Consider the following 27,792-nt stretch of genomic DNA (forward strand, 5'->3'; position numbering starts at 1 on the left):
CGTCTCTCATAGACTTACATTACAGCTTCAATGACACTCAATGGCAATGACACAGCAGGTTTTCCAGACAAAAATATGTTTCCAGACATAAATCAGAGCTAAAACCAGACATTCACAAGGTCAGTCTGTCTGGGTTTGGTGGTAAACAACACCTGGCGCTTTCAATCCAAAATATGATCTTCTATAAACTTCTATGACAGCTGTGATAAATTAACATCTTCTCATTATCAAAGTCCTAACAGTCTCTCAGAATTCATTAACCCCTTCCACAGAGCCATGTAAATACAGTGATAATGAACAGGATATATATCACAACATATAAAATGCAGTAACACAATATTAAACAGTGCAAGTTAACCCTTTCAAGTGAAATAAAGTAAGAAGTGTATAACTTTGCATAGAGGAAAGAGGCAAATGTCTACAAATGTCCAGACTTCATTTGCTGAAGAGAGCACTGACTATCCTTCAGTATGTCCAGGACATCATGGATCCAGTCCTACTGCTATCATAGTGTGGAGACACTATCTGCCATGTCTGGTCCTGTCTGATATTGCTGAAGAGAGCACGGACTATCCTTCAGTATGTCCAGGACATCATGGATCCAGTCCTACTGCTATCATAGTGTGGAGACACTATCTGCCATGTCTGGTCCTGTCTGATATTGCTGAAGAGAGCACGGACTATCCTTCAGTATGTCCAGGACATCATGGATCCAGTCCTACTGCTATCATAGTGTGGAGACACTATCTGCCATGTCTGGTCCTGTCTGATATTGCTGAAGAGAGCACGGACTATCCTTCAGTATGTCCAGGACATCATGGATCCAGTCCTACTGCTATCATAGTGTGGAGACACTATCTGCCATGTCTGGTCCTGTCTGATATTGCTGAAGAGAGCACGGACTATCCTTCAGTATGTCCAGGACATCATGGATCCAGTCCTACTGCTATCATAGTGTGGAGACACTATCTGCCATGTCTGGTCCTGTCTGATATTGCTGAAGAGAGCACTGACTATCCTTCAGTATGTCCAGGACATCATGGATCCAGTCCTACTGCTATCATAGTGTGGAGACACTATCTGCCATGTCTGGTCCTGTCTGATATTGCTGAAGAGAGCACGGACTATCCTTCAGTATGTCCAGGACATCATGGATCCAGTCCTACTGCTATCATAGTGTGGAGACACTATCTGCCATGTCTGGTCCTGTCTGATATTGCTGAAGAGAGCACGGACTATCCTTCAGTATGTCCAGGACATCATGGATCCAGTCCTACTTCCATCATGAATGAATGGATGCAGTGGCCAGGTTTGGGGTGGCCCCAATGCTATGCTGGGTAACAGTAGTGATACGCACCACTAAGACAGCCCAGAACAGTGCTATACACCACCCATTTGTTGCGGTGATGTCACTGGGCTCCTTCCAGATGGAAGTCTCCACCTAGCATACTGATGTGAAGCCCGGCATGTCACCTGCTCACAACAAACAGGCCTTGCCCTGAGCAATGCAACGCAAGGAAAGGGGGGAATCGGAGCAAGGAAATGCTCCTAGATGCTGTGAGGGATGAGAACCCATTTTGTATGAGTATTTCTTCCATCTTGTGAATATGTTGAAAATGAATGAGCCAGCTGGCAGGATGTAGGGAGTCTCTGTGTGTGTAGATCAAATGTTCCTGCAAGGCCGAGGTAGCCGCCCCATGATCAGAGTTTGACATACAAGAGAGAGCTATGTTAGGGATGTGCTGCTGGAGAATGCTAATCTTGAGATAAGATGCTGCAGAAACGTAACTCTGTTAGTATGGTGCGGAAGTATTGCCTTTTATGAATAACCCATTAAATCATTAGTTTTGATTTCCACCCCCTCGGCGGAGGCCAGATGTGTCTATGATTATCTCTAGTGTTATAAAGATGTCTGCTTGTGTGTAATAAAAGAGAGAGAATCGGATTCAGCAGTGTGTCTGTGTCCGCTCTCTGAGCGCTCATAAGGACACTTCAATTGGGACCCCGACAATCATGGAGGTGGGGTTTTGCCCCAACAATGCTAGAAGAGTGAAGGGGAGCTGAGGTCTGGGTTCATGGCTGAACCCATTTAACCCTTATGGTAGCTTCTCATTATGAGCTAGAAAGTCCCCAAAGTCTCTCAGTATTCATTAACCCTTTCCACAGAGCCTTGCAGATACAGTGCAAATAAACAGGATATATATGACAACAAACATATAAAATGCAGTTACACTGTTACACTGTATTAAACCGTATAAGTCAGGGCAAGCTAACCCTTTAAAGTGAAATAAAGTGAGAAGTTGATGACTTTACATAGGGGGAACAGGCAAATGTCCATAAATCTCAAGACCAGCACCACGTGTAATTGTGGGGGGCACCATTATCTGCCATGTTTGTTACCATCTGGTAGTACTGTAGGCAGTGGTGTAACTAGTAATAACTGGGCCCCACAGAACATTTTTAAATATCACTTCCCCCCCAAAAAAACTTTGCAACCCCTTCCTGTCATGTAACCCCCACTCCTGTAGCTATACAGTATATGATACCATCAGATAATATAACGTGTTATGATACATTATATAATATCAAGTAATGTGATAATATAATATATAATACGATACAGTATATAATATCAGGTAATATAATAACATGTAATAGGATACAGTATATAATAACAGGTAATATAATATGATACAATATATACTATCATCAGATATTATGATAATACAATACAGTATATAATACCAGGTAATGTGATAATATATAATACGATACGGTATATACTATCATCAGATAATATGATACTATAATAACATATAATAACACAATACAGTATATAATACCAGGTAATGTGATAATGTATAATATGATACAGTATATAATACCAGGTAATGTGATAATACATCTCATGGTGTCACACATTGAATCCTGTTCCCTCCCAGCAGGTGAGGGTGGTGGCCTCTCCTCTTTGCTGGTGTCAGGGACTGGTTCTTATCTTTGTACATGAATCAGCCTCATAAATCTTCCTCTTTTGTCTTCCGCCTCGTTATCAGGAAGGACATTATATCTGCTCCACACACAAGATCCAAAGATCATTCTTCTCCCAGAGACCAGCAGGACAGAGTCTTCCTCCCTCATCAGTCTAGGGAAGCTGAGCTGTGGTTGGGACAATACAGACACCATTACCATCCCTGGTACTGAACCTTACTTCAAAGAGAATGAGCTCCATATGGATATTCCTGGGACTGTTCCTGGCCAGTGTCACAAGAGCACAAGGTAAGAAGACTCCACCATTCTCCAGCTTCTTATCGTCTTATCTTCCTTCCACTTTCAGTCTGTCTACGTCCTTTCTATGGGGCCTTGGATGTGAAGGCCACAGCTAAGCATTGCTTCTCTAAGAACAGCCCTGTGTGTCCCGATCTGCACTCTTTAGAACTAGTGATGCCCGAATCTGGAGGCTACTCGCAATGGTGGGAGACTCCAGCTAAATCTGCCGGATTATCTGAGGTCCGGTACTGAGGTCAATAATCAGAAGGGTCTTGGATCCATTTCTCACTTTAGAAGCTTCTTCCTGTTTCTTGTTTTGGAGATTTTCTCAGCTCTTGTCTGTCTAGTATCGTCTGTGAGTCACCATGTACCAGTGACTTTTATTACTGGGACAGTATCTATGACTTAACCAGTAAACGGGACTCAGCCAGTGTCTGTGACTCAACTGGTATCCTATAGATGACCAGTATCCGGGACTCAGCCAGTGTCTGTGACTCAATCAGTATCTAACCAGTAACAGGGACTCATCCAGCGTCCGTGACTCAACTGGTATCCTATAGATGACCAGTAACCGGGACTCAGCCAGTGTCTGTGACTCAATGTAACCGGGACTCATCCATCATCTGTGACTCAACTGGTATCATATAGATGACCAGTATCCGGGACTCAATCATTATCTGATAGATAACCAGTAACCGGGACTCATATAGCATCTGTGACTTAACTGGTATCCTATAGATGACCAGTAACCGGGACTCAGCCAGTGTTTCCGACTTTACAAGCATCCTATAGATAAACAGTAACTGGGACTCAGCCAGTGTTTGTGAGTCAAAAAATATCTATAGATGGGTACCCTATACATAACCAGTAACCAGGACTCAGCCAGTGTCTGTGACTTATCAAGTATCTTATAGATAGCCAGTATCCTAAACATAACCAGTAACCGGGACTTAGTCAGTGTCTGTGTCTCAAAAAGTGTCCCGTACATAACCAGTAACCGGGAATCAGCCAGTGTTTGTGAGTCAACAAGTATCTGATAAATAACCGCACCCTATACATAACCAGTAACCAGGACTCTGCCAGTGTCTGTAACTCAACCAGTATGCAAGACATAACCAGCAACCACGACTCAAAGCTGTTGGGTCATATCGCATTACTAGGCCGGGAAGTAGTGGAGTGCACCAGTGCTCGGTGTAACTCCCGTAGTGGTGCATGAGAGCTGCGTAAATGGTATCACTTGCCAATCTACGCTGTTTCCGTATCTACCATGCACTGCAATGGGAGCTACTGAAACTGTGAGCACTGGCGCACTCCACTGTTTCCTGGCCGACTGGTGGTCAAGTCCCTGGGAGTCAACCAGTATTCAAGATTCAACAAGTATCCATGGCTCAACCAGTATCTGGGATTCAAATGTTTTTTTGTGAATCCACTAGTATGAATAACTCAACCAGTATGAATGACTCACCCAGTATGAATGACTCACCCTGTATCTGAGACTCATTATGTCGGTGGACTTGGGACTTGTCAATAAATTCCAGTCATAAAAGGAAAGGTCCAGTTATCACCTAATGTTACCCAGATGAATCCTCCTGTAAACGGTCAGGAGAGGACGTCTGATGTCCCATCATGCTTAGTTCCAGCTGCCATTTTATAGCTTGTTTACACAATGGGTGTGGCTTAGTGATCACATGACTGGGCACATGTGGTAAATAGTGCGGGGGACCTGCACACCTACGCTCTATGTGGTCCTCTATTCTATAAGCATGGATGTGTAAAATGGCCATAACACCCCACACACACTCTTCTGGGAAGGTTTTCCACACGTTTTTGGGGGCTCTGAAGGAATAATGTAAGAGCCTTCCCAAACTGTTACCACAAAGGTGGAAGTGTAATGTAAAAGGTGAGGACAGATGACGTGCTTTACACCACTCCAGCAGACACTTGGCATTGAGCCTAGTAACCTTATCTAAAGCTCACCTACATATCACTGCTTTATTCACAAGCACAATATATGACTATAAAGACACCAGTAATCCGTGTTATCATTTATTTTTTTTCAATTTATATTTAATTTCATTTAACATTTTTTGTTTCTAAACAGTTATTATTATGATAGCGGTCCAGAACAGTCAAACCAGGTGTGTAGAAACGCAAACATAAATAAATCTATATAAAAGGAAACAGAGTCTTTCCGTCTTTCCAACTGGATTGCGAGTGTCCCAAGCATGTCAGCATTTCTGGAATTTGGCAGTTGTGTTCCGTTGGAGCGCAACCGAGTGTTCCAAGGATCTAGTGTCCTGTATCTGGGTGTGTAGATCAGAACTTATAGGAGGGTTAGGACATCTCCAATGAAGAGCAATCAAGCACTTGGCTGCAGTTGGTATGTGGAGAAGTAGCCTGGCACCATGGCCCCCTAGTTTATCTGGTACTACATTCAAAAGGAGTGTCAGAGGGTCTATAGGGATATGAACATCTAAGATATCGTGTACTAATCTAATGACCTGTAACCAAAATGGATCTATAATTGGGCAAGACCAAAAGATGTGGAATAGAGAGGCTTTCGGTTGGGAGCATCTCCAAGAGAGATCTAGCAATCCTGGGTTCATAGCATGTAGTACTTCTGGTGTGTGACACCAGAACATTAGAATATTCAACTGGTTCTCCTTGTGAGGTTTGGAGGTAGAACTAGAATATGCCGGTCTCCACACAGTTCTCCATATGTCTGGGGAGAGCTACCTCTGTAGCCAGTCTTCCCACTTTTGCATGTATGAATGTTTGTAATCTACTGTGAAGTCCGAAAAGGTCAAGATCTGCTATATATCAGAAATTAGACCCTTAGAAGAGGGGCCTCAGGCACTTATGTGTTCGAAAGAGGGAAGGTTGGGAGTTCAGTCGATCCCGAGACACTCCAGCAAAAATGAAGTATTGTACAATATTTAAAGGCTAAAGTGCTCGGCAAGTAGAAATTGGTCTGAAGCTCTTCAAAGGTCAGGATCCAGGCAGAGAGAGGGTCCTTCAGGTCGACAAGGCGATAGAACCCTACAGCCGTCCACAGTCCAACCATCTCCACCCCAGAGCTTCCCAGGAGGTACATGTATTTTGGGAGAATAGACATTTTTATGGCCGCTATACGACCAAGCTTGGAGGAGATGAAGACTTTCAGGGGGTATATTAATCGGTAGCGCCTCGGACTTAGTAGTATTACGTTTATAATCGGATAACTTGCCATATCTGTTCAGAAACACATGCAGATTGGGAAGGGAGAGGAAAGGAAAGGGTTAATTAAGGTAAGCAGAACATCGTGGGCAAAGAAAGAGATGGAAAATGATTTATCCCTGACCAGGATTCCCTGAATGTCTGGGCTATTGCCTAATAAAGCAGCCAGGGGTTCGATACTGAGTACATGCAGGAGGGGAGAAAGAGGGCACCCCTGCCATGTCCCATTATAGATCGAGACGGGGGGAGTGGGCATGTGGCAGCCTGACCACTGCTGCCGGAGAGGAGTACAGGCTCCATAAACCATACACAAATGGACCTCTAAAGCCAAAATGGTGTAGTGTAGGCAGGGTAGGCGGACGCAGTACAGAGGCAAAAACAAGGTTGTAAAGCAAAGTTCAGTGTTTATTCACACATAGGAAGACACAAGCCAAAAGTAACAGTGTTCAGTTTTGGTGCCTGTTCACACCACACAAAGTCCACAATGTAAAAAGCCTTCACCTGGTCAGCAGATTTCCACCCGCAGTCCACAGCAGGCTATAGAGGCCTGTTTCCCCAGCATGCGGCTCTCACAAATAGATGCCTCAGTGTCTCAAGACACAGACTCCACAGCTTCTCTGTCATGGAGGATAATCCACACCAGCTGAACGTGCTGGCTGGGTTTTTATATCCGAGCCAACACCTGGCCTGGAACTGTGGGGAACAGTCACCCACCCTGCTCTTTGGCTGCTCCCAAAAAGAACCGGCGCAGATCGGCTTTACAGCCACACTAACAGCTGAAGTGTCAGACTGCAACTGCAAAACTGACACTTCAGAGAAAAAACCCGGTTCTTACCTCACCAAGGCCAGGAACCTCGGTGACATGTATCTTCCGTCAATGACGGCCCCTTGTTCCTTCTTACAGCGGTCAAAGGCCTTTTCCGCATCTAAGCTGAGTAGAAGGACCTTAAATTCTCCTCTGTCTGCCGGGCGTATCAAGTCAATGGCCTTTCTGGTGTTATCCCCTGCCTGGCAGAACTGAACAAAACCCACCTTATCTTTATGGATCAGATGGTGGAGCCAGAAATTCAGCCTATTCGCTAATAACTTCGTAAATATTTTAAGGTCTGGTAGCTCGAGCAGTCGGTGGGATCTTTACCGGGTTTGGGGATGACGGTTATGTGAGAACCAAGCATAGTGTCAGGGATTCTATCTCCTCGCAGAAACCCATTAAACTGTATGGCCATGTGGGGAGTTAGCAATTCTCCAATTGTTTTAAAGTAATTATATGAAAGTCCATCAGGGCCAGGCGATTTTACATATTTGCAATACTTGTTTAAATTTATTCTATTGTGATGACTTGGTTTAAGTGGGCAATGGCATTCTGAGAAGAAGTCACCCAGAAATGCGTTTCACTGTGTTTCATTGGCAGGAAGAGTAGAGGGAAGGGAATACAGAGTCGTGTAGTAGGTGCAGAACAGGTTAGCTATAGAATTGGGGTGGTATGGGAGTGTGTCTTGTTGATCTTTAATAGCGTTTGGGGTAGAGGCCGCTGAACACTTTTTTAACTGCTGGATCAGCAGGGTGTGCGTTTGTTTCCATAGGCAAAAAAAACATTGTCTAGCGTAGCGGATTAACCAGTCAGTGGTGGACAGGGCTAGGGACCGGAGGCGGGCGCGCAGATTGATTATTTGACTCAATACCCGTATCGTGAAGTGGGAGGCAAGGGTTCTTTCCGCCTTCCGAAGAGAGTGCATACACTCCCGAAATTGAGCCTCTCTATAGTTTTTTTAACCTGGGGGAGAGAGAGATGACCATCCCACGAAACACACTGCTTTATGTGCTTCCGAAAAGATACCTGGTGAGGGGGAAGTGGGGGTGTTTTACACAAAGTATTGTGAAAAAGAGGAGCTCAGCTCCTCACAAATCACTGGGTTAGCTAGCAGAGTGTCATTCAGTCTCCAGTGGGTGTGTCTTAGAGGGGCAGGAAGGGATACTTCTAAAAATATTGAGGCATGATCTGACCATGTCATTGGGGCAATAGATGCGTCAGTTAAGGACCTGAGGGCCATAACGTTGCCAAAAAAATAATCGATCCTATAGTGTATTTAAGATGAGGATGGGACTAAAATGTATATTGGCGGGCAGAAGGGTTGACCACTCTAGGAGAGGTCATAGAAAGAGTGCAGATGGATAAGCTTACAGAAGCCTCTAGAAAGGTGTTTACACTGATTGGACGGAGGCGTCGGGGGTGTAGTGAGCCTAATAGAGCATTCTGAAAAAGGGATGTTGAAGTTTCCCCCTATTAGCTCAACTGCCCCCTGATCAGAGGAGAGAGGAAAAAAGAGAGCGTAGACCTTGCAGGGCTGCAATCCGACACCATACAGAGTACCTTGTAGAATGAGGTATCGACTTAAAGGGTTAGCATCTACCTTGTCAACCTGTAGTGGGCAGGATCTGGAGATCAAAATTTAAACTCCAGCAGACTTGGAACCAGCCCAAGCCATGTAAGTTCTGGGGAACCAGTGCTTTGCAAAAGCAAAGGGACCCTGGGATGTCAGATGTGTCTCCTGTAAAAGAACAATGTCAGCTTTGGATCTACGGAGTTCCCGCAGGGTAATGCATCTCTTAAGATTCGAGTTCAGACCCTTGACATTTAAAGACATAATCTTAGCCATGGAAACATATTAAAAAAGGTGGCATATTATTGTGTCCAAAATAAATAAGGGGGAATCCCTAAAAACAGTTGCCAGGCTGCTCCTGGCGGTGATAGCAAAGCACAGGACCCAACATAGAACACAGAGAGAGGACAGAGTTGTATAGAGCCATAGACAGACTGATATAGTCAACAGTAAAACAATCTAAAAAAAACTGATTGTAACATAAAAAAAATTGTAAAACCAAAGCCCTTATGTCTATGGAGTTTAGGCAGACTGAAGCAAGGAGGACTCAAAGTACTGAACTCACTCAGGGGAGAACAGAGGGAGCCGCTGAACCTCAACCAGAGACGAGAGAGTCCACCTCCCCAGAACTCCATAGACGAAAGGAGCCTAAAGTGAACACCCCTATAAAGCATAAGAACCTGCTTAAGGAAGAAAAAGTGCAAAACAGTAAACTAGAGTTAGTATAGTGACCCGTCAAGAGTCTGTCCATGAGGAGGACACGGTTCAGCTCTCAGTAGTAGATAGTCGTAGATGTCTTTTACAGGGTCCAATGGAGATCCAGGTTTCTGGAATCGGAGGAAGGTGGACTGGCGATTCCCAATCAGGTAGCTCTGGAGGGGAAATAGCTAATCGAGCACAAAAATATGATGGATCTTCAGGGTTCATCAGGACTGCAGAATTTTCATTTTTTTGTGCCGAGTGGCTAAAGGGAAAACCCCACCTATAGGGGATTCAGTTTTTGTAGAGAAGATCCATCAATGGTTTTATTGCCCTTCTTTTCTTAAGAGTAATCCAGGACAGATCTTGGAACAGAAATACTGTAGTCCCCTGGAAATCCACATGATGTAGGGAGCGTGCTTTCGACCATGATATCATCTTTTTGACTAAAGTCATTGTGACAAACTCTACTCTTTTGAGGTTGCCACGAGTGCTTGGAGAGGACTACTTGCCAGCCTCTTACCCTGTGATTACGGTCCCATGTTGTATGCACCGGTTTTATGTAATAGCTGCATAGTTATATAAGTTCATGTATTTTGCTGTCTTTTGCTACCATGTGGCTAATGGAGTCTGGCCTCTGTCCCTGGGAGATAAGTGGATCACTTCTCAATTGTCTCCAGGACAAAAGACTGTGTAGAACCGGTTTTGGACAGAAAAGCCATGAGTACAGCCAGGCCCAAGAGACTTGTACTAACTTTTGAATTCCTGGTCTAATTAGTGCCATTTTGGGATGTGTTAAATGTCTATGTGTATTGTAAAGGGTGGGACATTGTATATTTGAGTAAGTGATGTCTGTCCTATTGTCTCCCCATGTGTATTGGCGATTTCCCTTTGTCCTGAGAGATAATGGAATTACACCTCGGTTGTCTCCAGGACAGAGGACACTGTGTATTGTCCTGCCTGGGATAGTTATGTTAACCATTGTACCATAATTATATCACAGGCAGAGGGGAGGATGTTATGTGGGTTGTAACCTTTGTGTTATGGGTTAATGTATGTTTGTTGTGGGTGTCTCCCTTGCATGGGAGCAGGGGATAAAAGAAAGTGTATTTTTGAATGTGGGTGCCTTCCAGTAGAAACATAGAAACCTAGAATGTGTCGGCAGATAAGAACCATTTGGCCCATCTAGTCTGCCCAATATACTGAATACTATGAATAGCCCCGGCCCTATCTTATATGAAGGATGGCCTTATGCCTATCCCATGCATGCTTAAACTCCTCCACTGTATTTGCAGCTACCACTTCTGCAGGAAGGCTATTCCATGCATCCACTACTCTCTCAGTAAAGTAATACTTCCTGATATTACTTTTAAACCTTTGCCCCGCTAATTTAAAACTATGTCCTCTTGTAGCCGTTTTTCTTCTTTTAAATATTCCCTCCTCTTTTACCTTGTTGATTCCCTTTATGTATTTAGCCGTCTCTCTCATCTCCCCTCTGTCTCGTCTTTCTTCCAAGCTCTACATGTTAAGGTCCTTTAATCTTTCCTGGTAAGTTTTATCCTGCAATCCATGGACCAGTTTTGCAGCACTTCTCTGAACTCTCTCCAAAGTATCAATATCCTTCTGGAGATATGGTCTCCAGTAGGGATGAGCGAACTCGAACTGTATAGTTCGGGTTCGTACCGAATTTTGGGGTGTCCGTGACACGGACCCGAACCCGGACATTTTCGTAAAAGTCCGGGTTCGGGTTCGGTGTTCGTCGCTTTCTTCGCGCTTTTGTGACGCTTTCTTGGCGCTTTTTGAAAGGCTGCAAAGCAGCCAATCAACAAGCGTCATACTACTTGCCCCAAGAGGCCATCACAGCCATGCCTACTATTGGCATGGCTGTGATTGGCCAGAGCACCATGTGACCCAGCCTCTATTTAAGCTGGAGTCACATAGCGCCGCCCGTCACTCTGCTCTGATTAGCGTAGGGAGAGGTTGCGGCTGCGACAGTAGGGCGAGATTAGGCAGATTAACTCCTCCAAAGGACTTGATTAACTGATCGATCTGCAGCTGTGGACCATTGAGCTGCTGATCCTCAATTGCTCACTGTCTTTAGGCTGCACAGACCGTTTGTCAGTCTCATTTTTCTGGGGTGATCGGCGGCCATTTTGTGTCTTGTGGTGCGCCAGCACAAGCTGCGACCAAGTGCATTTAACCCTCAATGGTGTGGTTGTTTTTTGGCTAAAGCCTACATCAGGGTGAAGCTGTCACACCAAGTGCATTTAACCAGCAATAGTCTGTTCATTTTTTGGCCATATACAAAATCAGGGGCAAGCTGCGCCTGTCACCAAGTGCATTTAACCCTCAATGGTGTGGTTGTTTTTTGGCTAAAGCCTACATCAGGGTGAAGCTGTCACACCAAGTGCATTTAACCAGCAATAGTCTGTTCATTTTTTGGCCATATACAAAATCAGGGGCAAGCTGCGCCCGTCACCAAGTGCATTTAACCCTCAATGGTGTGGTTGTTTTTTGGCTAAAGCCTACATCAGGGTGAAGCTGTCACACCAAGTGCATTTAACCAGCAATAGTCTGTTCATTTTTTGGCCATATCCCAGTCTAATTCTGTCACTAAATCCATACCGGTCACCCAGCGCCTAAATACTAGGCCTCAAATTTATATCCAGCTAAATCTGTCCCTAGTGCTGTAGCTGGGCGAGTTATTTAGTGTCCGTTCAAGCACATTTCTTGTTCTGGGTTGAAATACAATTCCCAATTTAGCAATTTCATAATTTAGTGGTTTCTGCTATATCAGAGCTATTTGAAATCTATCCCTAAAAGGGTATATAATATTGAAGGTGCACATAGGGTCATTCAGAATAACTTCACACACACCCGCTACTGTGTATTTCCAAGTCTAATTCTGTCACTAAACCCATACCTGTCACCCAGCGCCTAAATACTAGGCCTCAAATTTAAATCCCTCTAAATCTCTCGTTACCCACCGCTGTACTGTTGTAGCTGGGAAAGTTATTTAGTGCCCGTCAAAGCACATTTTTTGTTCTGGGTTGAAGTACAATTCCCAATTTAGCAATTTCATAATTTAGTGGTTCCTGCTATATCAGAGCTATTTGAAATCTATCCCAAAAAGGGTATATAATATTGAAGGTGCACATAGGGTCATTCAGAATAACTTCACACACACACGCTTCTGTGCATTTCCAAGTCTAATTCTGTCACTAAATCCATACCGGTGACCCAGCGCCTAAATACTAGGCCTCAAATTTATATCCCGCTAAATCTCTCGTTACCCACCGCTGTACTGTTGTTGCTGGGCAAGATATTTAGTGTCCGTCAAAGCACATTTTTTGTTCTGGGTTGAAGTACAATTCCCAATTTAGCAATTTCATAATTTAGTGGTTTCTGCTATATCAGAGCTATTTGAAATCTATCCCTAAAAGGGTATATAATATTGAAGGTGCACATAGGGTCATTCAGAATAACTTCACACACACGCTTCTGTGCATTTCCAAGTCTAATTCTGTCACTAAACCCATACCTGTCACCCAGCGCCTAAATACTAGGCCTCAAATTTAAATCCCTCTAAATCTCTCGTTACCGTTGTCCTGTTGTAGCTGGGAAAGTTATTTAGTGCCCGTCAAAGCACATTTTTTGTTCTGGGTTGAAGTACAATTCCCAATTTAGCAATTTCATAATTTAGTGGTTCCTGCTATATCAGAGCTATTTGAAATCTATCCCAAAAAGGGTATATAATATTCAAGGTGCACATTGGGTCATTCAGAATAACTTCACACACACGCTTCTGTGCATTTCCAAGTCTAATTCTGTCACTAAATCCATACCGGTCACCCAGCGCCTAAATACTAGGCCTCAAATTTATATCCCGCTGAATTTGAATACAATACATTGTGCCAAATAATATATTTGTTGTTGTGGTGAACCATAACAATGAGAAAAACATCTAGTAAGGGACGCGGACGTGGACATGGTCGTGGTGGTGTTAGTGGACCCTCTGGTGCTGGGAGAGGACGTGGCCGTTCTGCCACAGCCACACGTCCTAGTGTACCAACTACCTCAGGTCCCAGTAGCCGCCAGAATTTACAGCGATATATGGTGGGGCCCAATGCCGTTCTAAGGATGGTAAGGCCTGAGCAGGTACAGGCATTAGTCAATTGGGTGGCCGACAGTGGATCCAGCACGTTCACATTATCTCCCACCCAGTCTTCTGCAGAAAGCGCACAGATGGCGCCTGAAAACCAACCCCATCAGTCTGTCACATCACCCCCATGCATACCAGGGAAACTGTCTCAGCCTCAAGTTATGCAGCAGTCTCTTATGCTGTTTGAAGACTCCGCTGGCAGGGTTTCCCAAGGGCATCCACCTAGCCCTTCCCCAGCGGTGAAAGACATAGAATGCACTGACGCACAACCACTTATGTTTCCTGATGATGAGGACATGGGAATACCACCTCAGCATGTCTCTGATGATGACGAAACACAGGTGCCAACTGCTGCGTCTTTCTGCAGTGTGCAGACTGAACAGGAGGTCAGGGATCAAGACTGGGTGGAAGACGATGCAGGGGACGATGAGGTCCTAGACCCCACATGGAATGAAGGTCGTGCCACTGACTTTCACAGTTCGGAGGAAGAGGCAGTGGTGAGACCGAGCCAACAGCGTAGCAAAAGAGGGAGCAGTGGGCAAAAGCAGAACACCCGTCGCCAAGAGACTCCGCCTGCTACTGACCGCCGCCATCTGGGACCGAGCACCCCAAAGGCAGCTTCAAGGAGTTCCCTGGCATGGCACTTCTTCAAACAATGTGCTGACGACAAGACCCGAGTGGTTTGCACGCTGTGCCATCAGAGCCTGAAGCGAGGCATTAACGTTCTGAACCTGAGCACAACCTGCATGACCAGGCACCTGCATGCAAAGCATGAACTGCAGTGGAGGAAACACCTTAAAACCAAGGAAGTCACTCAGGCTCCCCCTGCTACCTCTTCTGCTGCTGCCGCCTCGGCCTCTTCCGCTGCTGCCGCCTCGGCCTCTTCCGCTGCTGCCGCCTCGGCCTCTTCCGCTGCTGCCGCCTCGGCCTCTTCCGCCTCGGCCTCTTCCGCTGCTGCCGCCTCGGCCTCTTCCGCCTCGGCCTCTTCCGCTGCTGCCGCCTCGGCCTCTTCTGCTGCTGCCGCCTCGGCCTCTGCCGCCTCGGCCTCTTCCGCTGCTGCCGCCTCGGCCTCTTCTGCTGCTGCCGCCTCGGCCTATTCTGCTGCTGCCGCCTCGGCCTCTTCCTCCGCCTCCGGAGGAACGTTGGCACCTGCCGCCCAGCAAACAGGGGATGTACCACCAACACCACCACCACCACCTCCGTCACCAAGCGTCTCAACCATGTCACACGCCAGCGTTCAGCTCTCCATCTCACAAACATTTGATAGAAAGCGTAAATTCCCACCTAGCCACCCTCGATCCCTGGCCCTGAATGCCAGCATTTCTAAACTACTGGCCTATGAAATGCTGTCATTTAGGCTGGTGGACACAGACAGCTTCAAACAGCTCATGTCGCTTGCTGTCCCACAGTATGTTGTTCCCAGCCGCCACTACTTCTCCAAGAGAGCCGTGCCTTCCCTGCACAACCAAGTATCCCATAAAATCAAGTGTGCACTGCGCAACGCCATCTGTAGCAAGGTCCACCTAACCACAGATACGTGGACCAGTAAGCACGGCCAGGGACGCTATATCTCCCTAACTGCACACTGGGTAAATGTAGTGGCAGCTGGGCCCCGGGCGGAGAGCTGTTTGGCGCACGTGCTGCCGCCGCCAAGGATCGCAGGGCAACATTCTTTGCCTCCTGTTGCCACCTCCTCCTTCTCGGCTTCCTCCTCCTCTTCTTCCACCTGCTCATCCAGTCAGCCACACACCTTCACCACCAACTTCAGCACAGCCCGGGGTAAACGTCAGCAGGCCATTCTGAAACTCATATGTTTGGGGGACAGGCCCCACACCGCACAGGAGTTGTGGCGGGGTATTGAACAACAGACCGACGAGTGGTTGCTGCCGGTGAGCCTCAAGCCCGGCCTGGTGGTGTGTGATAATGGGCGAAATCTCGTTGCAGCTCTGGGACTAGCCGGTTTGACGCACATCCCTTGCTTGGCGCATGTGCTGAATTTGGTGGTGCAGAAGTTCATTCACAACTACCCCGACATGTCAGAGCTGCTGCATAAAGTGCGGGCCGTCTGTTCGCGCTTCCGGCGTTCACATCCTGCCGCTGCTCGCCTGTCTGCGCTACAGCGTAACTTCGGCCTTCCCGCTCACCGCCTCATATGCGACGTGCCCACCAGGTGGAACTCCACCTTGCACATGCTGGACAGACTGTGCGAGCAGCAGCAGGCCATAGTGGAGTTTCAGCTGCAGCACGCACGGGTCAGTCGCACTACAGAACAGCACCACTTCACCACCAATGACTGGGCCTCCATGCGAGACCTGTGTGCCCTGTTGCGCTGTTTCGAGTACTCCACCAACATGGCCAGTGGCGATGACACCGTTATCAGCGTTACAATACCACTTCTATGTCTCCTTGAGAAAACACTTAGGGCGATGATGGAACAGGAGGTGGCCCAGGAGGAGGAGGAGGAGGATGAGGAAGAGGGGTCATTTTTAGCACTTTCAGGCCAGTCTCTTCGAAGTGACTCAGAGGGAGGTTTTTTGCAACAGCAGAGGCCAGGTACAAATGTGGCCAGCCAGGGCCCACTACTGGAGGACGAGGAGGACGAGGATGAGGAGGAGGTGGAGGAGGATGAGGATGAAGCATGGTCACAGCGGGGTGGCACCCAACGCAGCTCGGGTCCATCACTGGTGCGTGGCTGGGGGGAAAGGCAGGACGATGACGATACGCCTCCCACAGAGGACAGCTTGTCCTTATCCCTGGGCAGCCTGGCACACATGAGCGACTACATGCTGCAGTGCCTGCGCAACGACAGCAGAGTTGCCCACATTTTAACCTGTGCGGACTACTGGGTTGCCACCCTGCTGGATCCACGCTACAAAGACAATGTGCCCACCTTACTTCCTGCACTGGAGCGTGATAGGAAGATGCGCGAGTACAAGCGCACGTTGGTAGACGCGCTACTGAGAGCATTCCCAAATGTCACAGGGGAACAAGTGGAAGCCCAAGGCCAAGGCAGAGGAGGAGCAAGAGGTCGCCAAGGCAGCTGTGTCACGGCCAGCTCCTCTGAGGGCAGGGTTAGCATGGCAGAGATGTGGAAAACTTTTGTCAACACGCCACAGCTAACTGCACCACCACCTGATACGCAACGTGTTAGCAGGAGGCAACATTTCACTAACATGGTGGAACAGTACGTGTGCACACCCCTCCACGTACTGACTGATGGTTCGGCCCCATTCAACTTCTGGGTCTCTAAATTGTCCACGTGGCCAGAGCTAGCCTTTTATGCCTTGGAGGTGCTGGCCTGCCCGGCAGCCAGCGTTTTGTCTGAACGTGTATTCAGCACGGCAGGGGGCGTCATTACAGACAAACGCAGCCGCCTGTCTACAGCCAATGTGGACAAGCTGACGTTCATAAAAATGAACCAGGCATGGATCCCACAGGCCCTGTCCGTCCCTTGTCCAGATTAGACATTAACTACCTCCCCATAACCATATATTATTGGACTCCAGGGCACTTCCTCATTCAATCCTATTTTTATTTTCATTTTACCATTATATTGCGATGCTACCCAAAGTTGAATGAACCTCTCCTCTGCCTGTGTGCTAGGCCTAAATATATGCCAATGGACTGTTGCAGTGGTGGCTGACATGAAGCCTGATTCTCTGCTATGACATGCAGACTGATTCTCTGCTGACATGAAGCCAGATTGTCTGTTACGGGACCTTTCTCCTCTGCCTGGGTTCTGGGCCTAAATTTATGAAAATTGACTCTTACAGTGGTGGGTGACGTGAAGCCTCATTCTCTGCTATGACATGCAGACTGATTCTCTGCTGACATGAAGCCAGATTGTCTGTTACGGGACCTCTCTGCTCTGCCTGTGTGCTAGGCCTAAATATATGCCAATGGACTGTTGCAGTGGTGGGTGACGTGAAGCCTGATTCTCTGCTATGATATGAAGACTGATTCTCTGCTGTCATGAAGCCAGATTGTCTGTTACGGGACCTCTCTGCTCTGCCTGTGTGCTAGGCCTAAATATATGCCAATGGACTGTTGCAGTGGTGGGTGACGTGAAGCCTGATTCTCTGCTATGATATGAAGACTGATTCTCTGCTGACATGAAGCCAGATTGTCTGTTACGGGACCTCCCTCCTCTGCCTGGGTGCTGGGCCTAAATATATGCCAATGGACTGTTGCAGTGGTGGCTGACGTGAAGCCTCATTCTCTGCTATGACATGCAGACTAATTCTCTGCTGACATGAAGACAGATTCTCTGTTACGGGACCTCCCTCCTCTGCCTGGGTGCTGGGCCTAAATATATGCCAATGGACTGTTGCAGTGGTGGCTGACGTGAAGCCTCATTCTCTGCTATGATATGAAGACTGATTCTCTGCTGACATGAAGCCAGATTGTCTGTTACGGGACCTTTCTCCTCTGCCTGGGTTCTGGGCCTAAATTTATGAAAATTGACTCTTACAGTGGTGGGTGACGTGAAGCCTGATTCTCTGCTATGATATGAAGACTGATTCTCTGCTGACATGAAGCCAGATTGTCTGTTACGGGACCTTTCTCCTCTGCCTGGGTTCTGGGCCTAAATTTTTGAAAATTGACTCTTACAGTGGTGGGTGACGTGAAGCCTGATTCTCTGCTATGATATGAAGACTGATTCTCTGCTGACATGAAGCCAGATTGTCTGTTACGGGACCTTTCTCCTCTGCCTGGGTTCTGGGCCTAAATTTATGAAAATTGACTCTTACAGTGGTGGGTGACGTGAAGCCTGATTCTCTGCTATGATATGAAGACTGATTCTCTGCTGACATGAAGCCAGATTGTCTGTTACGGGACCTTTCTCCTCTGCCTGGGTTCTGGGCCTAAATTTTTGAAAATTGACTCTTACAGTGGTGGGTGACGTGAAGCCTGATTCTCTGCTATGATATGAAGACTGATTCTCTGCTGACATGAAGCCAGATTGTCTGTTACGGGACCTTTCTCCTCTGCCTGGGTTCTGGGCCTAAATTTATGAAAATTGACTCTTACAGTGGTGGGTGACGTGAAGCCTGATTCTCTGCTATGATATGAAGACTGATTCTCTGCTGACATGAAGCCAGATTCTCTGTTACGGGACCTCTCTCCTCTGCCTGTGTGTGTGCTGGGCCTAAATATATGCCAATGGACTGTTGCAGTGGTGGCTGACGTGAAGCCTCATTCTCTGCTATGACATGCAGACTGATTCTCTGCTGACATGAAGCCAGATTCTCTGTTACGGGACCTCTCTCCTCTGCCTGTGTGTGTGCTGGGCCTAAATATATGCCAATGGACTGTTGCAGTGGTGGCTGACGTGAAGCCTCATTCTCTGCTATGACATGCAGACTAATTCTCTGCTGACATGAAGACAGATTCTCTGTTACGGGACCTCCCTCCTCTGCCTGGGTGCTGGGCCTAAATATATGCCAATGGACTGTTGCAGTGGTGGCTGACGTGAAGCCTCATTCTCTGCTATGACATGCAGACTAATTCTCTGCTGACATGAAGACAGATTGTCTGTTACGGGACCTCTCTCCTCTGCCTGGGTGCCGGGGCCTAAATATCTGAGAATGGACTGTTCCAGTGGTGGGTGACGGGAAGCCAGATTCTCTGCTATGGAACCTCTCTCCAATTGATTTTGGTTAATTTTTATTTATTTAATTTTTATTTTAATTCATTTCCCTATCCACATTTGTTTGCAGGGGATTTACCTACATGTTGCTGCCTTTTGCAGCCCTCTAGCTCTTTCCTGGGCTGTTTTACAGCCTTTTTAGTGCCGAAAAGTTCGGGTCCCCATTGACTTCAATGGGGTTCGGGTTCGGGACGAAGTTCGGATCGGGTTCGGATCCCGAACCCGAACATTTCCGGGATGTTCGGCCGAACTTCTCGAACCCGAACATCCAGGTGTTCGCTCAACTCTAGTCTCCAGTAGTGAGCACAATACTCCAGATGAGGTCTCACTAGTGCTCTGTACAGCGGCATGAGCGCCTCCCTCTGTCTACTGGTAATGCCTCTCCCTATACACCCAAGCATTCTGCTAGCATCTCCTGCTGCTGTATGACATGGTCTGCCTACCTTTAAGTCTTCTGAAATAATGACCCCTAAATCCCTTTCCTCAGATACTCTGGTTAGGACTGTATCACTGATTTTATATTCTGCTCTTGGGTTTTTACACCCCAGGTGCATTATTTTGCACTTATCCACATTAAATTTTATTTGCCAGATTTTTGACCATTCCTCTAGTTTTCCTAAATCCTTTTCCATTTGGTGTATCCCTCCAGGAACATCAACCCTGTTACAAATCTTTGTCTCATTAGCAAAAAGACACACCTTACCATCGAGGCCTTCTGCAATTTCGCTGATAAAGATATTAAACAATATGGGTCCCAGAACAGATCCCTGAGGTACCCCACTGGTAACAAGACCTTGGTCTGAAAATACTCCATTGACTACAACCCTCTGTTGCCTGTCCCTCAGCCACTGCCTAATCCATTCAACAATATGGGAGTCCAAGCCCAAAGACTGCACTTTATTGATAAGCCTTCTGTGTGGGACAGTATCGAAAGCCTTACTAAAGTCCAGATAACCGATGTCTACTGCACCTCCTCCATCTATTATTTTAGTCACCCAATCAAAAAAATCAATAAGATTAGTTTGACATGATCTCCCTGAAGTAAACCCATGCTGTTCTTCATCTTTCAATCCATGGGATTTTAGATGTTCCACAATCCTCTCCTTAAGTATGGTTTCCATTAATTTCCCCACTATTGATGTCAGGCTTACTGGCCTATAGTTGCCCGATTCCTCCCTACTACCTTTCTTGTGAATCGGCACAACATTTGCTAATTTCCAATCTTCTGTGACGACTCCTGTTGCCAGTGATTGGTTAAATAAATCTGTTAATGCTGATTTTGCTAGTTCACCGCTGAGCTCTGTTAATAGCTTTGGGTGTATCCCATCAGGCCCCTGTGACTTATTTGTAGTAATTTTAGACAGCTGACTTAGAACCTCTTCCTCTGTAAAGACACATGCGTCAAAGGATTCATTAGTCTTCTTTCCTAACTGAGGTCCTTTTCCTTCATTTTCCTTCGTAAAGACTGAACACAAGTATTCATTGAGGCAGTCAGCTAGTTCTTTATCTTCTTCCATATACCTTCCTTCTTTTGTTTTTAATTTTGTAATTCCTTGTTTTAGTTTCCTTTTTTCATTTATGTATCTGAAGAATGTCTTATCGCCTTTTCCCCTGACTGAGCTCATTTCTCTTCTGCCTGTGCTTTAGAAGCTCTTATAACTTGTTTGGCCTCTCTCTGCCTAATCTTATAAATTTGTCTGTCATCCTCGTTTTTTTTTTTTTTATAATTATGTGTTCTTGCATAGCAAGACCACATATTGTTATCTCACATATATATTATTATTATTATAGCCAAATTTGCCACCCTAACTCCTCCCACAGTTTTTACACTACATAGACAAAAATTTACCAAAACGTGCAGATTGTGCCCGATCGGATTGCTATTACTTTGTGGAACGATCCCACCCCCGGGGCCCCCGTGGCGGGCCCCGGAAGCCCCCTTTTTTCCCATAGACTTTGACAGGGTACATTTTCAAATAGCTCCCACTCGCCAGGCTTTGACGCTAAAGTCACCAAACTTGGGTCACTTAGTCATGAAGTCAACCCGAAAATTTTGGGCACATTTCGGGGACCCCAAAAAGTGGGCGGGGCCACACAGAACCAATCAAAATCTCCCCATTGACTGTAATGAGACCTTCAAATTGCTACTCCTCCCACATTTTTAGGAGTACAAATTCCAAACTTTGCAGACTTGGTCGGCACCCACCCGAGTACCTTGCTTGTGCTTTGTTACCCGATCCCACCCTCCGGGCCCCTGGGACAGGGCCCCCAAAATCCACGTTTTTCCCATTGACTTTGACAGGGACAATTTTCAAATCGCTCCCAGTCGCACAGATTTTAAACTAAAGTCACCAAACTTGGGTCACTTAGTCATGGGGTCAACGCGCAATTTGTTAGAACATTTCGGAGACCCGAAAATGTGGGCGGGGCCACACAGAACCAATCAAATTCTCCCCATTGACTATAATGAGACATTCAAATTGCTACTCCTCCCACAGATTTAGGAGTATCAATACCGAACTTTGCACTCTTGGTCGGCACATACCCGAGGATCTTGCTTGTGCTTTGTTAACCGATCCCACCCTCCGGGCCCCTGGGGCGGGCCCCCGAAAACATCTTTTTTTCTCCCATAGAGTTTTATTGGAAAAATGCAAACGTTTGTCACTCATACAGCTTCGGAGTGAAACTCACCAAACTTGGGTCACTTAGTCATGGGGTCAACCTGGAAATTTCTGTCACATTTTGGGGACATTAAAAAGTGGGCGGAGCTACAAACAACCAATCAGATTTTTCCTATTGTCTTCAATGAGAACATTTTAAATTGCTTGCATTTCAACATTGTTAATGGCAGGGTTATTAAACTTAATATATTCGGTTAATAGGGGACTAGAATTCAAATGCTTTAAAGTGGGCGGAGTCTACAACGGCCAATCAAATTTCAGCTATATGTTTTAATGGAAAAATTTAAAACTGCCGCTGCTCTTAGACTGTTAATGGCAGGTTTCCCAAACTTGGTACAGTTGGACAATTTAGGATTAGGATTAACATTTTGAAAAGTGGGCGGGGCCAAAAACAACCAATCAGATTTCTTTCATTGATTTCAATATGGAAAAAAAAAAATTCAGAAAATTGAAAAATGCTGCCATGATTGATGTCAGGGGCTTCAAATCTCTGAAATCAGGTGATAGATTACTTTGGATTCAAAAATTTAAAAAGTGGGCGGAGCCAACAACAACAAATCAGATTTTCCCTATTGACTTCAATGAGAAACTTTTAAATTGCTGGCATTCTCACAGTATTTAAGCCAGAATACCCAAACTTGGCACCGTAGGTCATTGGGTGACTGGATTCAAAAAATAATGAAAAAGTGGGCGGAGTCTACAACGGCCAATCAAATTTCAGCCATTTGTTTAAATGGGAAAAATTCAAACTGCCGCTGCTCTTAGACTGTTAATGGCAGGTTTCCCAAACTTGGTACAGTTGGACAATTTAGGATTAGGATTAAAATTTTGAAAAGTGGGCGGGCCCAAAAACAACCAATCAGATTTCTTTCATTGATTTCAATATGGAAAAAAAAAATTTCAGAAAATTGAAAAATGCTGCCATGATTGATGTCAGGGGCTTCAAATCGCTGAGATCAGGTCATAGATTACTTTGGATTCAAAAAATTTAAAAGTGGGCGGAGCCAACAACAACAAATCAGATTTTCCCTATTAACTTTAATGAGAAACCTTTAAATTGCTGTCATTCTCACAGTATTTAAGCCAGAATACCCAAACTTGGCACCGTAGGTCATTGGGTGACTGGATTCAAAAATTTATTAAAAAGTGGGCGGAGTCTACAACGGCCAATCAAATTTCAGCCATTTATTTCAATGGGGAAATTTAAAACTGCCGCTGATCTTACACTGTTAATGGCAGGATCCCCAAACTTGGTACAGTTGGACAATTTAGGATTAGGATTAAAATTCAGAAAAGTGGGCGGGGCCAAAAACAACCAATCAGATTTTTCCTTTTGACTTCAATAAGAAACCTTTAAACAGCTGTCATTCTCACAGAATTTAAGCCACAGCACCCAAACTCGGCAGGGTGGGTCAGTTTGAGACAAAGGTCAAAATGTACAAAAGTTGGCGGAGTCTACACTCCACCCAGTTACTCCGCCCACTCCAGTTGTAAGCTCTTATTATGTGTTCTTGCATAGCAAGACCACATATTGTTATCTCACATATATATTATTATGTGTTCTTGCATAGCAAGACCACATACTATTATCTCACAAGTATATTATTATTATTATTATAGCCAAATTTGCCACCCTAACTCCTCCCACAGTTTTTACACTACATAGACAAAAATTTACCAAAACGTGCAGATTGTTCCCGATCGGATTGCTATTACTTTGTGGAGCGATCCCACCCCCGGGGCCCCCGTGGCGGGCCCCGGAAGCCCCCTTTTTTCCCATAGACTTTGACAGGGTAAATTTTCAAATCGCTCCCACTCGCCAGGCTTTGACGCTAAAGTCACCAAACTTGGGTCACTTAGTCATGGAGTCAACCCGAAAATTTTGGGCACATTTCGGGGACCCCAAAAAGTGGGCGGGGCCACACAGAACCAATCAAAATTTCCCCATTGACTATAATGAGACTTTCAAATTGCTACTCCTCCCACATTTTTAGGAGTACAAATTCCAAACTTTGCAGACTTGGTCGGCACCCACCCGAGTACCTTGCTTGTGCTTTGTTACCCGATCCCACCCTCCGGGCCCCTGGGACAGGGCCCCCAAAATCCATGTTTTTCCCATTGACTTTGACAGGGAAAATTTTCAAATCTCTCCCAGTCACACAGATTTGAAACTAAAGTCACCAAACTTGGGTCACTTAGTCATGGGGTCAACGCGCAATTTGTTAGAACATTTCGGAGACCCGAAAAAGTGGGCGGGGCCACACAGAACCAATCAAATTCTCCCCATTGACTACAATGAGACGTTCAAATTGCTACTCCTCCCACAGATTTAGGAGTATCAATACCGAACTTTGCACTCTTGGTCGGCACATACCCGAGGATCTTGCTTGTGCTTTGTTAACCGATCCCACCCTCCGGGCCCCTGGGAAAGGGCCCCCAAAATCCATGTTTTTCCCATTGACTTTGACAGGGAAAATTTTCAAATCTCTCCCAGTCACACAGATTTGAAACTAAAGTCACCAAACTTGGGTCACTTAGTCATGGGGTCAACGCGCAATTTGTTAGAACATTTCGGAGACCCGAAAAAGTGGGCGGGGCCACACAGAACCAATCAAATTCTCCCCATTGACTACAATGAGACGTTCAAATTGCTACTCCTCCCACAGATTTAGGAGTATCAATACCGAACTTTGCACTCTTGGTCGGCACATACCCGAGGATCTTGCTTGTGCTTTGTTAACCGATCCCACCCTCCGGGCCCCTGGGGCGGGCCCCCGAAAACCTCTTTTTTTCTCCCATAGAGTTTTATTGGAAAAATGCAAATGTTTGTCACTCATACAGCTTCGGAGTGAAACTCACCAAACTTGGGTCACTTAGTCATGGGGTCAACCTGAAAATTCCTGTCACATTTTGGGGACATTAAAAAGTGGGCGGAGCTACAAACAACCAATCAGATTTTCCCCATTGTCTTCAATGAGAAATTTTTAAATTGCTGCCATTTCAACATTGTTAATGGCAGGGTTGTTAAACTTAATATATTCGGTTAATAGGGGGACTAGAATTCAAATGTTTAAAAGTGGGAGGAGTCTACAACGGCCAATCAAATTTCAGCCATTTGTTTAAATGGGAAAAATTCAAACTGCCGCTGCTCTTAGACTGTTAATGGCAGGTTCCCCAAACTTGGTACAGTTGGACAATTTAGGATTAGGATTAAAATTTTGAAAAGTGGGCGGGGCCAAAAACAACCAATCAGATTTCTTTCATTGATTTCAATGTGGAAAAAAAAAAATGCAGAAAATTGAAAAATGCTTCCATGATTGATGTCAGGGGCTTCAAATCTCTGAAATCAGGTGATAGATTAATTTGGATTCAAAAATTTAAAAAGTGGGCGGAGCCAACAACAACAAATCAGATTTTCCCTATTGACTTCAATGAGAAACCTTTAAATTGCTGTCATTCTCACAATATTTAAGTCAGAATACCCAAACTTGGCACCGTAGGTCATTGGGTGACTGGGGTCAAAAAAAATTAAAAAGTGGGCGGGGTCTACAACGGCCAATCAAATTTCAGCCATTTGTTTAAATGGGAAAAATTCAAACTGCCGCTGCTCTTAGACTGTTAATGGCAGGGTTCCGAAACTTGGCACAGTTGGTCACTGGAGGACTGTGCCAATGTATATCTCATTTTGGGGATGCTAAAAAGTGGGCGGAGCCACAAACAACCAATCAGATTTTCCCTATTGACTTCAATAAGAAACCTTTAAACAGCTGTCATTCTCACAGCACCCAAACTCGGCAGGGTGGGTCAGTGTGAGACAAAGGTCAAAATTTATAAAAGTGGGCGGAGTCTACACTCCACCCAGTTACTCCGCCCACTCCAGTTGTAAGCTACTGGTGGAGGCAAGAACACATCACACAATTTCCCCAGAAATTGTACCTTTTCTAGTTATTCTTCTTATTATAGCCAAATTTGCCACCCTAACTCCTCCCACAGTTTTTACACTACATAGACAAAAATTTACCAAAACGTGCAGATTGTGCCCGATCGGATTGCTATTACTTTGTGGAGCGATCCCACCCCCGGGGCCCCCGTGGCGGGCCCCGGAAGCCCCCTTTTTTCCCATAGACTTTGACAGGGTAAATTTTCAAATAGCTCCCACTCGCCAGGCTTTGAGGCTAAAGTCACCAAACTTGGGTCACTTAGTCATGGGCTCAACCCGAAAATTTTTGGCACATTTCGGGGACCCCAAAATGTAGGCGGGGCCACACAGAACCAATCAAAATCTCCCCATTGACTATAATGAGACCTTCAAATCGCTACTCCTCCCACATTTTTAGGAGTACAAATTCCAAACTTTGCACACTTGGTCGGCACCCACCCGAGTACCTTGCTTGTGCTTTGTTACCCGATCCCACCCTCCGGGCCCCTGGGACAGGGCCCCCAAAATCCAAGTTTTTCCCATTGACTTTGACAGGGAAAATTTTCAAATCGCTCCCAGTCGCACAGATTTTAAACTAAAGTCACCAAACTTGGGTCACTTAGTCATGGGGTCAACGCGCAATTTGTTAGCACATTTCGGAGACCCGAAAATGTGGGCGGGGCCACACAGAACCAATCAAATTCTCCCCATTGACTACAATGAGACGTTCAAATTGCTACTCCTCCCACAGATTTAGGAGTATCAATACCGAACTTTGCACCCTTGGTCGGCACATACCCGAGTATCTTGCTTGTGCTTGGTTAACCGATCCCACCCTCCGGGCCCCTGGGGCGGGCCCCCGAAAACCTCTTTTTTTCTCCCATAGAGTTTTATTGGAAAAATGCAAACGTTTGTCACTCATACAGCTTCGGAGTGAAACTCACCAAACTTGGGTCACTTAGTCATGGGGTCAACCTGAAAATTTCTGTCACATTTTGGGGACATTAAAAAGTGGGCGGAGCTACAAACAACCAATCAGATTTTCCCTATTGACTTCAATGAGAAAATTTTAAATTGCTGTAATTCTCACAGTATTTAAGCCAGAATACCCAAACTTGGCACCGTAGGTCATTGGGTGACTGGATTCAAAAAATTATGAAAAAGTGGGCGGAGTCTACAACGGCCAATCAAATTTCAGCCATTTGTTTAAATGGTAAAAATTCAAACTGCCGCTGCTCTTAGACTGTTAATGGCAGGGTTCCGAAACTTGGTACAGTTGGACAATTTAGGATTAGGATTAAAATTTTGAAAAGTGGGCGGGGCCAAAAACAACCAATCAGATTTCTTTCATTGATTTCAATATGGAAAAAAAAAAATGCAGAAAATTGAAAAATGCTGCCATGATTGATGTCAGGGGCTTCAAATCTCTGAAATCAGGTGATCGATTACTTTGGAATCAAAAATTTAAAAAGTGGGCGGAGCCAACAACAACAAATCAGATTTTCCCTATTGACTTCAATGAGAAACCTTTAAATTGCTGTCATTCTCACAGTATTTAAGCCAGAATACCCAAACTTGGCACCATAGGTCATTGGGTGACTGGGGTCAAAAAATTTTAAAAAGTGGGCGGGGTCTACAACGGCCAATCAAATTTCAGCTATTTGTTTAAATGGGAAAAATTCAAACTGCCGCTGCTCTTAGACTGTTAATGGCAGGGTAATAAAACTTGGCACAGTTGGTCACTGGCGGACTGTGACAATGTATATCTCATTTTGGGGACGCTAAAAAGTGGGCGGAGCCACAAACAACCAATCAGA

The 27,792-nt window shown here is 45.6% G+C and overlaps 1 protein-coding gene across 1 annotated transcript in view; it reads left to right on the forward strand.

Annotated features, from left to right (window-relative positions):
* The first annotated feature begins 3,043 nt into the window (after window positions 1-3,043).
* LOC122923814 (inter-alpha-trypsin inhibitor-like) overlaps window positions 3,044-27,792 on the forward strand; it is a 47,744-nt gene continuing 22,995 nt past the window's right edge. The window contains exon 1 of the mRNA XM_044274661.1: window positions 3,044-3,276. Coding sequence (XP_044130596.1) covers window positions 3,219-3,276 — 58 coding nt within the window. The 5' untranslated portion in view covers window positions 3,044-3,218. The remainder of the gene's footprint in view (window positions 3,277-27,792) is intronic.

Source organism: Bufo gargarizans, unplaced genomic scaffold (genome assembly GCF_014858855.1).
Source record: "Bufo gargarizans isolate SCDJY-AF-19 unplaced genomic scaffold, ASM1485885v1 original_scaffold_1959_pilon, whole genome shotgun sequence".
Taxonomy (NCBI): domain Eukaryota; kingdom Metazoa; phylum Chordata; class Amphibia; order Anura; family Bufonidae; genus Bufo; species Bufo gargarizans.